This window comes from Bidens hawaiensis, unplaced genomic scaffold (genome assembly GCF_021521415.1).
Source record: "Bidens hawaiensis isolate Kalapana, Puna unplaced genomic scaffold, B.hawaiensis_p1.1 tig00038965_1, whole genome shotgun sequence".
NCBI lineage: Eukaryota > Viridiplantae > Streptophyta > Magnoliopsida > Asterales > Asteraceae > Bidens > Bidens hawaiensis.
The window spans coordinates 99,641-112,829 of NW_027496832.1; the positions used below are offsets into that span (position 1 = coordinate 99,641).

The 13,189-nt window shown below is 35.1% G+C and overlaps 2 protein-coding genes and 1 pseudogene across 3 annotated transcripts; 2 read left to right on the forward strand and 1 right to left on the reverse strand.

Annotated features, from left to right (window-relative positions):
• Window positions 1-3,222: 3,222 nt before the first annotated feature.
• Window positions 3,223-3,621, reverse strand: LOC143590698 (uncharacterized). The gene has a single exon (XM_077071100.1). The coding sequence runs from the start codon at window positions 3,618-3,620 to the stop codon at window positions 3,231-3,233; it is 390 nt and encodes a 129-aa protein (XP_076927215.1). The 5' UTR covers window position 3,621; the 3' UTR covers window positions 3,223-3,230.
• A 2,197-nt stretch (window positions 3,622-5,818) lies between these two features.
• LOC143590694 (RAP domain-containing protein, chloroplastic pseudogene) lies at window positions 5,819-7,828 on the forward strand (annotated as a pseudogene). Its single transcript, XR_013145520.1, has 3 exons — window positions 5,819-7,511; window positions 7,590-7,672; window positions 7,742-7,828. The product of XR_013145520.1 is annotated as an RAP domain-containing protein, chloroplastic pseudogene (transcript).
• A 2,074-nt stretch (window positions 7,829-9,902) lies between these two features.
• Window positions 9,903-12,962, forward strand: LOC143590695 (protein FAR1-RELATED SEQUENCE 5-like). Its single transcript, XM_077071098.1, has 4 exons — window positions 9,903-9,930; window positions 9,976-10,066; window positions 12,396-12,755; window positions 12,839-12,962. The coding sequence occupies exons 1-4, from the start codon at window positions 9,903-9,905 to the stop codon at window positions 12,960-12,962; spliced, it is 603 nt and encodes a 200-aa protein (XP_076927213.1).
• Window positions 12,963-13,189: the final 227 nt, after the last annotated feature.

Consider the following 13,189-nt stretch of genomic DNA (forward strand, 5'->3'; position numbering starts at 1 on the left):
AAAGGTAAAAAGAAAATAAAATACATAGTACAAATAATAAAAAGTTTAAAATCTCAAATTTACAAATTCAAAAAAATCTCTTTATATACAACATTTGCGAAAATTGTTTTAACCCGTTACCCATGAATATCTATGATTAATGAGATAAGTGATTAAGGAATTAGAAGGAAAATTATAAGCCACTTTTTAAATTCTCAAAATAAGTATTTATGAAAACAAAGTTCTTATTTTAGGTATCATTTGTAAAAAATTCCAGAAATATGTATTATAAACTAGTCGTGACGAGTAGTTTGTAGAACCAATTAAAAGTTGTCATGTGTCCTTAAACTAACCGTAACGAGCACATTCACTAATCAATTACTCGTTACGACTAAATAAGTTTCATGCATCGTAATCAACGCCCACAAGTTATTTATAAATCTTTTAGTCACGACGACTAGTTTATCTGGTTTACATTCCCTACACGAGTAGTTTATTAGTAGTTAACTCGTCGCGACTAGTTTAACCTTATAATCTACTCGTTGTGACTAAAGAACTTATAAATTACTCGTGGGCGTTGATTACGAGGTATGAAACTTATTTAGTCGTGACGAGTAATTGATTAGTGAACGTGCTCGTTACGGTTAGTTTAAGGACACATGGCAAGCTCGAATTGGTTTCTACAAACTACTCGTCACGACTAGTTTACAATACCTATTTTTGAAATGTTTTGCAAATGATACCTAAAACTAGAATTTTGTGTTAATAAATGCTTATTTGGGAATTTTCCCTTTTTTAAAATTTTTTGACCCATGACCCATGGATATGTAGGATAAATAAGATGAGAAAGAATTAGAAAGGAAATTAATAGCCCATTCGCCAAAATAATTTTGACCCATGACCCATGGATAGATACACTACATGAGATGAGAGGTTGGAGAATTAGAAAGAAAATTATAACCCATTTGCCAAAATGGTTTTGCCCCATAACCCATGGATATGTAGGATGAATGAAAATAGAGATTATAAAAAAAATGAATGTGAGATTACCACATCATCCTTATTATATTCTTTTATTAGTATAGTTAGATAGATTAGATATCAAAAAAGAAGAACCCTTTGAATCGAGTAGTATCATATGATATTCATTTCGTCAAAGATTTCTCTCACAGTAAAAAAGAAGTTATTCTTAGTAATGTCACGAAACGAAGAAAAAACATTATGAATAGTTTCAGCATGTTACCCTTGGAAAAAAAAGCATCATAGTGGTAACAAAAAGCGATATAAATAGGGGTGTACATAATTAGGGCCGGACCGAAAAACCCGAGAGCCTGGACCAAAAAGACCGAAACCTAGACCCGAAATATTACGTTCGGTTCTTCATCGGGTAGTATATTTTTCCAATTTCAGTTTCGGGTCAGGTATCGGTCTTAGGACCCAAAAAACCAACCCGAGTATGCCATGGATGGGGCAAAAAATGACGATAAGAACAGTAAAAAGTTGAAGTTTACATGAAGAAGAAAGAGACTTTGGATGTGAAAAAGATTTAACGGACTTGAAGTGATTGTGAATGCTTTATATGGACGTTAAGCTATATTTAACTCTAGTTTAGTGTGTCCTATCAACTTTACTTTTACCGTTAAGTATTCTATTTTTTTTAATTTGTTTAATCTTTACACTTCAGCACACGTATCGCTACCATTTGCTAACTTCATTTTATTTTAAGTTTTCTTTTTCTCCAAAGCAAACCCTATCATCCTTGTCATTACGCTACAACCACGCAGCATCCATGAAACCTCCATTGAAACATTCCACTTTGATCACCGGCCGGAGGTTTCCTCTTTTCATGTCGTGTAACAGCTAACGACTTCAATTTAATGACATACAACATGAACTTGATCCAATTATTACCCAAATTGGTATGCAATTGATGTCTCCGCATCTTACCCGAGTTCTAATAACCGACATAAAACCGAGACCGATTGCTTCCTATAGGTCTGGTCTTCGGTTCTTGTTTTTAAGTTTTTCGGGTTTCCGGTCCGGGTCGGGTATTGCTCAGCATGGGCCGGGTTTAACGAAATGCACACCCCTAAATATAAAGATGTCTCTGCAACACTCTCTGTTGAGAGTGAGTTAGCCGTTTTAAAAAATCACAAGAAATTAGATATAAAAACTAAAAAGAAACCGACGTTAAAAATCAAATTTTCTTTTGTGTGACTAAATAAGAAGCCTAACTTTTAAATTGGTTTTAAGCCTCCTAATCTGTCGAAACTAGTACTGTGAAAAAAAATATATAACTCGAATCTGCTAATGCAGGTAAACATACAAAGATCAACTTGAAGAAAATAGCAAGGTCAAACCTCAAAAGTCAACCGGTATGGTCCAAGAAATACTAAAACCATACCATAAGTGATTTTCATTCACAAACCCAACTCATAACCATATAACTTACATGTTTGTAGACATCATCAAAATTTTTTTAAACATCATTTAAGCATGAAAAAGTGGCATTATAAGAAATGCACACACTCGAGAAACAAACTTGTTGTATAAGCATAGAGCTGACCCGAAAATAAGTTATGGCACTTACCGTTTTCCGATCAAGAAGGCCCGAAAAGTAAGCAAAAATCCAAGATATCTGTCAATCACATCTAAATCAACACATACATAAATACTAAAACTGGCTTGCTACATCGATTTTGTGAAGAACAAAAGAGTAAAGAAGAAATCTGTATTCGCTTTAACATCTTATCTGCGTTTTTATTAATTGTTTCAATGAAGATGATAGATCATGTTTGCCTACTTATTTTTAGGTGAAACGAGTTGTTTTCAGCAAGCAGTTTGAGATTGGTTAGTTCAATCTCGTTATGCTTAGTGTATGTAAAACTTACAAGACATAAGCATAATCGTTAAACTGCTTAAATTAGCAAAATCCCAATTCCCAAACAGCACTAAAACATGAATTTAACCCCGATTATATCTCATACAAGAAAACAAGCTTCTAATCATAAACAAAAGATTGGCAGGCAAATTTAACCTAAATAAGCATACATAATCAAATGACCAATGTTGATAAGCCACAAACTGACTAATTAAGAATACAGTATGCCATTCATCTTGAAACAAATAAGTTGAGAAAATGTGGAATTGCTTATTATTAATCCACTAAACTCTATAAGTTACAGCAATAACCAGTTCATATAACTATAACTTAATACTGCTAAATCATTTGCCCTAAAAATCAAAATTCATCACATACTATTACCAATAATCCTTCTCCTGGCTAAAAACCTAGCAATCGGAGGCGTAAGAGCAATCGTAACCGGAACTCTCACCGGAAACAAGGCTTTATTACAAAGCACCGCCAACGCCAACGCTCCGCCGCTGGACGCCGCCAGCTCCGCCGTCCGGTTCTTGGATTTGGCCACGTCGGCGACGATTTCCTGATCCATTTCTTGCTTTGGACCGAAGACGGATTGGAGTTGGTTGAACCGGACTTTGTCCAAGGCGGATTCGACGTCGACGTTGTTCTTGATGGCGACGTAGAGTCCGGTGATGGATGCGGCGGAGACGGAGCAGTGGACGACTAAAGCCACTTTGCCGTACTTTTTGAGAAGCTCAAGGAATCGACCTCCGGCCATTGGTAATGGTGATGGATTGAATGGAAGATGGAAATGGAAATGGAAATGGAAATGGAATGAGGGTTTTGAATTAGGAATATCCGAACCTGAAACCGACCCTACCCGTAGGGTATGGATAGCGTATGACTTTCAGTGCTGAAACCCGAACCTGATCTAAGTCCAATAATACCCGAAACCCGATTCTAGTTATACCCTAAACCCGAAACCCAGTTCTAGTTATACCCTAAACCCGAAACCCAGTTCTAGTTATACTAGAAACCCGAAACCCGGTTCTAGTTATACCGGAAACCCGGGTTTTTTTGCATACCCAAACCAGGTTTTTTGCAAACCCGGATATTAATGTTTGTGACTGTATGGCTGCCCATAGATGATCTTCCGTTCTCCAAAGTCCAAAGGATCTTTTTCAGAGAAATATATCTAGATAATTGTTTAGAGCCAGCACCTTTTGTCTTTTGAGTTCATTTCGAGGTATGTAAAATGTCGTCCGGTCCAACGAAAGCTCGATATGTTTATTGTGGTTCTATGTTGAGGTCGGATTCAATAACGATTTTGAATCAACATGTGAAATCATGCCAAGCGGCTCGAGTCGAAGACTTTTTGAAAAGACAATTGGAACTCAGGACCTGAGAGACTAAATAAAGATGATCAACTTCATCAAAGATGATTTAGTGGCTTTAACTTTTATCCGGAAGGATTAGAACTATCTATGTTTTTGTGCCATCTTGAATTAAAAATATATATATAAATCTATGTTTTTTATATTGTTGTTTAGTTGTTTATATATGTTTGAAATCTAAGTGAGTATATAATATAGTTTTTTATCTTTCTACATGAAGGATTTGAAAGGATATGGATGAGATATTTTTTTCTTCATTTTTTGCTCTTGTCTTCGAATTTCATTTATTAAGCAAAAAGCTTATTAAAAATGAATTAGATTCTACTTAGTTAGATTCTATTTATATTGAATTATATTGAAGGGTTTGTTAGAATCCCATCCAGTAGGGATTCTTAGTCAAAATAGGATTATCGTAAGATATAGAAAGATAAAAAATTCTATATTTAATAGATTTGAATTATATATGACGAGAAGAAGATCTTTTTTTTTTTCCTTATTTTACTTTACGAAAATAAGAATTTTATCTTTTATCTTGTTGAAAAATAATCTTTGAAGTTTGTATGAACAAAAAATGGAGTTAGGATATTCAAATACTCAGAAGTATGGTATTCAAATATCCGGAAAATAGGTTTTTTCAATACCTGAAAATAGGGTATTCAAATACTCGGGTATTGAAGACCCGGTTAAATACCCGGCCTGGACCCAGTACATAGGGTATGGTTTTCAAGCCAATACCCGAACCCGACCCGGGTATTGCTAATGCCCGATTTTCTAATATCCAATCATACCTGAACCTAGGTTTTTCTAATACCCGATTTGTGCACCTCTGATCATGGATTCATGGGCTCTTTTAATTATAATACATACACTCAAAGACTTTAAATTAAAAAAAAGGGAGGTGTTGTGCTTAAATCCAACCTGCAATTAAAACGGGGGTTCAGGTTGGCCAGCAGATTTTCTCCTGAGAGTTGTTTTTGGTATTCGGGGAATGAAGATGAGCGCGTGAGTCAGTGGTCTGCTAGTGATCCAAGTTAGCCATTAAAAGGAAACTTATTCTTAATTTTATTACTATATTAGACCAAACGTAGTAGGGCGCTGTGGTCATGTGGTGTGGGGCCCCAAAACGTCGGGGTACACTGCAAGTAGTGATAACCTGAGTTGAGGGTTTGAACTGCATATAGTGGATAAGTTGAGTGTCTGAAGCGGCAACAGTAAACTTTAGGGTCTGGAACTGCCAACAGTCATCAGTTGTTTGAAGCACACAGTAAACGTTATCTGACCCTCTGCCCAACACATATCGCCGGCGACAGCTTACGGCAGTTCTCCTTTTCGAATCCAGACTTAGTAAGTCAGGTAATATAAATTTGATCGTTAGCATATAATTTGTTTGATTTTGAAAAACGAACTCATATCAATATTTTAACCCATACCCGATTAAGATTAAATATGCACATGAGTAGTTGTTTGTAATTGTAAAAATGTCTTCATGTTCATGTGCAGCAGCAGCTACTCTACTTAGTCATCATTATAAACAAATTCTGGTCTCATACCTAACCCACACCAGAGAAAGAAGCCTAAATACATGGCTATGCTAAATTCACCCGGACCCTTATGCTTGAACTCTGTCAGAACCCCTGTACCCGTACACTTTAAAGATTCTGTTTTTTCATTCCCTAATCAAAGGCCATACCATCTTCCAAGAAAGACTTGTTATTATATTGTTGGCGTTCACACGAATAAAGATTTTCGGGCTATAAGAGTGGTTGATGATGATGAAGAAGGTGAACCGTTAGAGTCTAATTTGGATTGGAAAGGAGAATTTCTAGGAGAGATTGACCCTCGTCCTCTAAACAACATAAAACAAAAAGAAAGATCCGAATTGCTTGAAGAAACCGACTCCACAGACTGGTGTGTGAGAGCAAGGAAGTCTGCACTCAGGTCTATTCAAACCCGAGGTTTGACCAGTGCAATGGAAGAACTTGTAACCGCTAAACGTAAAACCAAGAAAAACAAGAAGAAGAAATCAGTTATCAACAAGAAAAAGTCCGCCACCAAAGATTTGGATTTTGAATCTGATGGTGAACAAGTTGAAGTTAATATTGAAAACTTTATGGACGATGCAGATGAACTTAAAGCACGTATGAGTACTCTAGCAGGCGGGATGTTTCTAGAAAAGAAGGAGAAAACCAGGGAAGCGTTTGTTGAGAAGCTATCTCAGTTCTCGGTCAGCGGGGCAACTGACCGAATGAAAGAGGTCAACTTGAACAGAGAAATAGTGGAAGCACAGACTGCGGAGGAAGTATTGGAGGTGACATCAGAGATGATAATGGCGGTCGGGAAAGGTTTGAGTCCCTCACCTCTATCTCCATTAAATCTCGCCACCGCGGTCCATCGTATTGCTAAGAATATGGAGAAAGTGTCAATGACACGAACTCACCGGCTTGCGTTTGCACGGCGACGAGAGATGTGTATGATTATAGGCATGGCCATGATGGTTCTTCCGGAATGTTCTGCTCAAGGCATGTCGAATATCGCGTGGGCCCTGTCCAAGATCGGGGGTGAGCTTCTTTATGTGTCCGAGATGGATCGGGTGGCAGAGGTGGCGTTGACCAAGGTTGACCAATTCAACTCACAAAATGTTGCTAATATTGCTGGCGCGTTTGCATCAATGCAGCATGCTGCACCGGATCTGTTTCAAGAATTGTCGAAATGGGCTTCGGTTATTATTCATACTTTCCAAGAACAAGAACTTGCTCAATTGTTATGGGCTTTTGCTTCTTTATATGAGCCTGTGGGCCCATTATTTGCATCTCTTGATGATGTGGCACCCGTTCTTGATTTCAATAGGGATCAACTTGGAAACATATCGTGGTCGTGTGCGGTTCTTGGTCAACTGGACCGAGTCTTCTTTTCCAATATCTGGAAAATGTTGACTCGATTTGAGGATGAACGTATGCTCGAGCAGTATAGGGAGGACATTATGTTTGCTACTCAGGTGCAGTTAGTGAACCAGTGTCTGAAACTCGAGTACCCGCATTTGGATTTGTGTCTTAAAAGTGAGATTGAGGAGAAAGTTATCCGGGCCGGAAGGACTTCACGGTTTAATCAAAAGATTACGTCTTCGTTTCAGAAAGAAGTCGCTCGGCTTCTTGTGGGCACTGGTCTTGATTGGACACGTGAGTATGTCGTGGACGGATACACACTGGATGCGGCTTTGGTTGATCTAAAAGTTGCATTGGAGATTGATGGGCCGTCACATTTTTCAAGAAATTTAGGTTCTTTGTATTTCTTGGACCCTTATGTTTTAACTATCGGTATTTGTTATAAACTGAAATTCATTTGTTTGTGTACAGGAAACCCATTAGGACATACGGTGTTGAAAAGACGGTACCTTGAAGCTGCTGGCTGGAAGCTTGTATCGGTGTCTCACCAGAAGGTGAGATTTTTCAATGTTTTAGGGTTTAAGGGTAAATATGTTTAATTTGATTTATTTTCTTTTGTGTAGTGGGAAGAACTTCAAGGGAGTCATGAGCAGCTGGACTACCTTAGAGAAATTCTTCAAGGTCACACCACTCCTCAACAGGTGTATTAAAACATTAGTTGGTTTCTGTTTATAGGAAGTATTTGTGTAGTGGTTTTAGGCTAATAATATTTGGAATTTATGTGGCAAGCCTATTATTAATATTATATTATTATATTATAAGGTAGTTATGAAGTTAAATTTCTTTCATTCGGTTCCCCAACAGTATGGTGTGGATGCATATGTATATGAAACTTAGTTTATTACTTTTATCTTGCAAAAAAAAATTGTAGCTGTTGTATGAGGGAGATCGTGTCTCTCACAGAACGTGGCATATGCAGGCATACCCACAGGGGCAGTGGTCCGAGGGTCTGCTGTCGATGATCAAGAACAGAAATAAGCAGTCTGTTGGTTGTTAGACATAGAAATCTGTGTGTGTGTGTGTGTTTTTAATAAAAACATGAGTTGGACTTCCAATTGTAGTCCGTAGAAAATAAATAAAACCTTATGGCGACCCTAAATAAAAAGTTATGGTTCCGCCACATACTTGTTATAAAAGTTCAGAATTAGCCCGTTCTGACACATCACCCTTAATTGGTGAGCTTGCCTTGTAAGAAATCAAGAACCCATTTTGACACGTCACCTATAATTGGTGAGCTTGCCTTGAACTTTTGGTAGAAAAGTCGTACTATTATCAGAACAATGAAATCAAAAGTCAGATGATTTCGAGATGGTTGACTTGTAAGAAATCAAGAACCCATATACTAGTTAGTCTAATGAATCATTACCTAAAACATTATCAAATAAAGAATCACCAAAACGATCTCCGCTTGTATGCCTTGGGTTATTTTTAAGCTCTAACTTGGAAAATGTGTAAAGTTTAGCTAAAACTAAACAGATCAAATGGGTCTAAAAAAAGTACATTAAATGTGAAAGAATTGGGCCTATGCAAACTCATTGGATATTATAGAGGTGTTATTTTCAACCCGGTTATCTATGAACAGGCCAAAATTGGTTGCTTATAACCTCAATTGAGGGGGTGTTTGGGAATTGGGATTGCTTATTAACCCTCCTTAGAGCATTCTTATCCCACCCTCTATCCCTAAACTAAAAATTACACTAAAACTCACTACATTTTCTCTCTCTATTTCAATTAAATAATACTTTTTATACCTTTTATCATTACTTTTTCTCTTTCCTTTACTCACAGTCACTCTCAAAATATATTAAAAAATTATAGGGGATGAACAATAACTTTTCAAATATACAGAAAAATCACTACTTTTTCTAAAATATAAAAACACTTCACTGACAACACCCTGAATCACTCCCTAAATTATAAAAACACCCCACATTAAATGAGGGGTTGGATGAGAATGCTCTGGTCCATTTCCTATATTTTTGTGAGGGGGATTTGTAAATTATATGGAATGGTTATGAGTGGTTGTGAGTAGAGGAGAGAAAATGTTATAGGGGAAAGTTAAATTTGGGGATTTGCTGTTCATACCGTATAATTTTTTAATATTTTCTAAAAGTGGTTATGAGTGGAGGAAAGAGAAAATATAATGATAAAGGTATAAAAAGTATTATTTAATTAAACAGAAGAGAGAAAAAACAGTGATTTTTAGTGTAATTATATGATATATATGGATATAGGGTAAGGAATGGGTTGGGAATACTCTTAGGGTATTCTCATTCCTTCTCCTATCTTTAAATCCAAAATTACACTAAAAACACTATATTTTCTCTCATTTTTAATTAAATAATATTACGTTTATTATTCCATTTTCCCTCTCATTCATTCACAACCACTTTTAACAAATATTAAAAATTTACATGGGATGAACAGTAACTTTTCAAATTTACAGAAAAATCACTGTATTTCTCTCTCATCCACTCACAACACCCTAAACTAATTTCTATATTATAAAAGCGTATCGGGTCATCCCGACCCATAACAAAATGGCACCCAGCCCTGTTTTGACATGCTACCTAACTCACCCATCTTTCCAGCTCTATGCTTCATTAAGAAATTGAGCGTGGATGCAGAACATCAACAGTTATCATGCTCAGGTTTTTCAAACTGTCAACACTTGTTAGCTTGCTAAAGGACAAGTCTTAGCTGTCAGCATAATAAGAGAGAAACATGAGAGATAACTTAACCAATGCTGGCTGTCAGACAGTATCAATAATTGACTAATTGCATTTGTACCTTTTAGCATTTAAGGTTTTGGTCAAGTCATTTGGTCTTGTTAAGAGTGAAAAATGGAGTGCAAGTTCCCTTAGGGATAACCAAGGTCTTGACACAATGTAAGGATGTTAGCCATGGTCTAGTGTTTATCTGGTTCCATATATATTTATGACCCATCTATGCATATTCCTCCCTAACCTATTCTAGATGGTTAGAAAAGAAGCCAATATTTCATAGACGTGTCTATCAAAGTTTAACCGTTTTTGTGACATTACATCACACGACTATCTCAAGACAAAAAAGTCTTGTGTTGTCAAATGGATTGTAGCCACATTATATTCATGGAACTTGATTAAAGTCATGAGTTAATTTATTTGTATGGTAAGCCAAGTTTTAACTTCAAAATTACAATTGTGGCAAAAAAAAAAAAAAATTGATGACTTTGAAAAAGACTGATCTAGGGTTGACCAAATTGCACTTTCCAAGTTTTTCAAAACTTAAATATCATATAAAAAGTGATAAAACTTCTTGTTTTGGTTAATTTTGCGGTTAGCAGGCTGTGGGGTTGAAATGAAGTCAACAATGTAGCCCGTTTACTACTAATTCACTTGCACGTTAGGTTCTAAACATGGCTTTTGTATTCAAGCCTTTTAACACATTTACTCGATTAGCATAGTTAATAGACATATGTAATAGACATATGTGATGTATACTTTCACAAACACCTAGAAGACAATATAGAAGGCCTAGAGAAAAGATCTACTCATACTTTTGGATTATACATTGAGGTTTTAACGCTTACAGATTTTCACACTCTGGTCATTGTTTTGAAAAATACTTGGACCTTTTCTGATAAAGGGTAACCAGATTCGAGTTATTCAATGAACATGTTTACAAAAGGAATCTAATTATATTTTTGGAAATACATGAGACAAAACATTTAGTCTGTACAATATGTAAAGACAGAATAACAAAACTAGTCATTTATGTTTGTACGTTTTTTCAATTGTTGTCTTTTAGCAAACTTAATGACATAAAACAGTCTTTATATTTAAAAACTATATCACGTTATGTCCTTTGGCCTTAACCTAGCTAAGTTTTCTCGTTAAATCCGGTCATGTGCAAGACAAATGAGGGTAGTTTTGCAACTTCACATATTTATTCTATAAATATTATATATATATATATATATATATATATATATATATATATATATATATATATATAAAGGATTCGATATATTAATAGGTTATCGTACATTACGTACGCGAGGATGTGGAACGTAGATTGTAATTTTTCATAATCTGATATCGTAACTGTACATAAGGGTATAATTGTCTTTCAACATCATTTAAAAATTTAACCGCGCTACTAATTTTAGAAATCGTTTTGTTATACTCTGTTTTATATTAAAACCCATAAACCATTTGTGTTGAGTAATTGAGATTACGATTTTGACGATTTGGCTTATACGAATTAAGTTTACGAGTTTTTGTCTATCGAACGCCATGTATTACGATCATCAAAGTAAGTATTTTTAGGTTAATTTTAAAGAATTTTGATGTTTTTGAATAGCTGTTTAGTAAGTTAAACATCTGATATTCTAAATTTTTTGGTATTATTATTGTTTTCAGTTATTTTTTTGTTGAATTGATAGTCGAGTTGCTATTTCTGTAATCGGTAAAGTAATTTTGATTTGATTAGAGGTAAAATTATCTGAAAAAATCTGGTAATCGTTAATCTGGTGATCGATATTAGAAGAACGTATTAGAATTGAACGAAATAGTTAAGTATTGAACATGTTAACTTTAAATATGTGTGTATAGAATAATTTAGATAGTCTATTAAGAACGTATTAGAATTGAACGGATTAGTTAAGTAGTGAACGTGTTAACTTTAAATAGTTCTGTATAGAATAGTTTAGATAGTCTATTAAGAACGTATTAGAAAAAGGTATTAGTTAAGTACTGAACGTGTTAACTTTAAATAGGTGTTAACTTCTTTCTGTTTTTGTGTATTTATGTATCTTATCAGAGCCTCCATCAGATGATGTTGTACAACAAGTGAATGCTTCTTGTAAACCTATTAAAGGAATAGTATTTTAGTCTATTGATCATGCATATGATTTTTATTGTGAATATACAAAGAAAGCTAGTTTTTGTATTCGTAAAGGAGGTTCATACATGAATGATGGTATATTAAAGTCTAAGTATTTCACTTGTTCAAAAGAAGGTCATAAACCACCAAAGAGTTATGATTCAGTGGTTGATAAAGATAGTTAAAAAATATCATATTATAAAAGGAGGAAGAGACCAACAATTCGGTGTGGTTGTAGAGCTCAAATCTTTTTGAAATCTGGGTTTGGTATGAAGTATTAAATAAACGAATTTGTGGAAGGTATCATGCAATGGTAGAAGCAATTGATATGCATTTTGTTTGATCAAATAGAAAGTTAGCTCATGTTCAAGAAGATATCATATATGAGCTGTCAACATTGAATTTGGGCCCAGTTAAGGCATTTAATATTTTGAGGACAAAGTATGGAGGTTTTGAGGAAGTTGTGACTACAAAAGATGATTGTAAGAATTTTAAACAAAGGTTAAATTGTTTTATTGGTGAATTTGATGCTGAAATGGTTGTTCAAAGATTAAGTGGAAAGAAAAGGTGTTGTGATGAATTTTCTTTTGAATACACTGTAAACGATAATGGTGAGTTAGCTCGTATGTTTTGGGCTAATGAGATTTCAAAGAAGAATTATTTGGAATTTGGAGATATTATATCATTTGATGCCACTTTTAAGACTAATAAGTGTGTCTTTTTACTTTTGTTTTAACTTTTCAAATTTTTACGGCTGTTTTGCATATTGTTTGATTTTTATGTTATATTTATAGGTACAAGATGGTTTTTGCGCCTTTTACGGCTATTGATAACCATTGCCGGAATGTGACAGTTGGTGCTGGTTTGTTAGCATCTGAATCCATTGGATCATATACATGGTGTCACACCCTGACTTAGGGCCTAGACGTGTAACCCATAGTTGGTACCTGCTTTGCAAATATACCAGAGTTACGTTCTTTTAGCAGAAGTCTTTTGAATAAAATATTATGTTGAAAACTCGATGTTTGAATACCCGTTTAATGTTTCAAATACCTGTGTTTTGAAATTATAACTTATAATATTCCGAATAAAATATCTGAGCCATCAGATAATGTCTAATGACTATATCCCTAATTTCCAGAAAG

Bases quoted from the DNA above. Each gene is read 5' to 3' on its own strand.
- LOC143590695 (XM_077071098.1), top strand. From the start codon at position 9,903: ATGAGAGATAACTTAACCAATGCTGGCT. The intron at 10,067-12,395 runs GTAAGGATGTTA...TTGATCAAATAG, and splicing joins AACCAAGGTCTTGACACAAT to AAAGTTAGCTCATGTTCAAG. The intron at 12,756-12,838 runs GTGTGTCTTTTT...TTATATTTATAG, and splicing joins GCCACTTTTAAGACTAATAA to GTACAAGATGGTTTTTGCGC.
- LOC143590698 (XM_077071100.1), bottom strand. From the start codon at position 3,620: ATGGCCGGAGGTCGATTCCTTGAGCTTCTCAAAAAGTACGGCAAAGTG.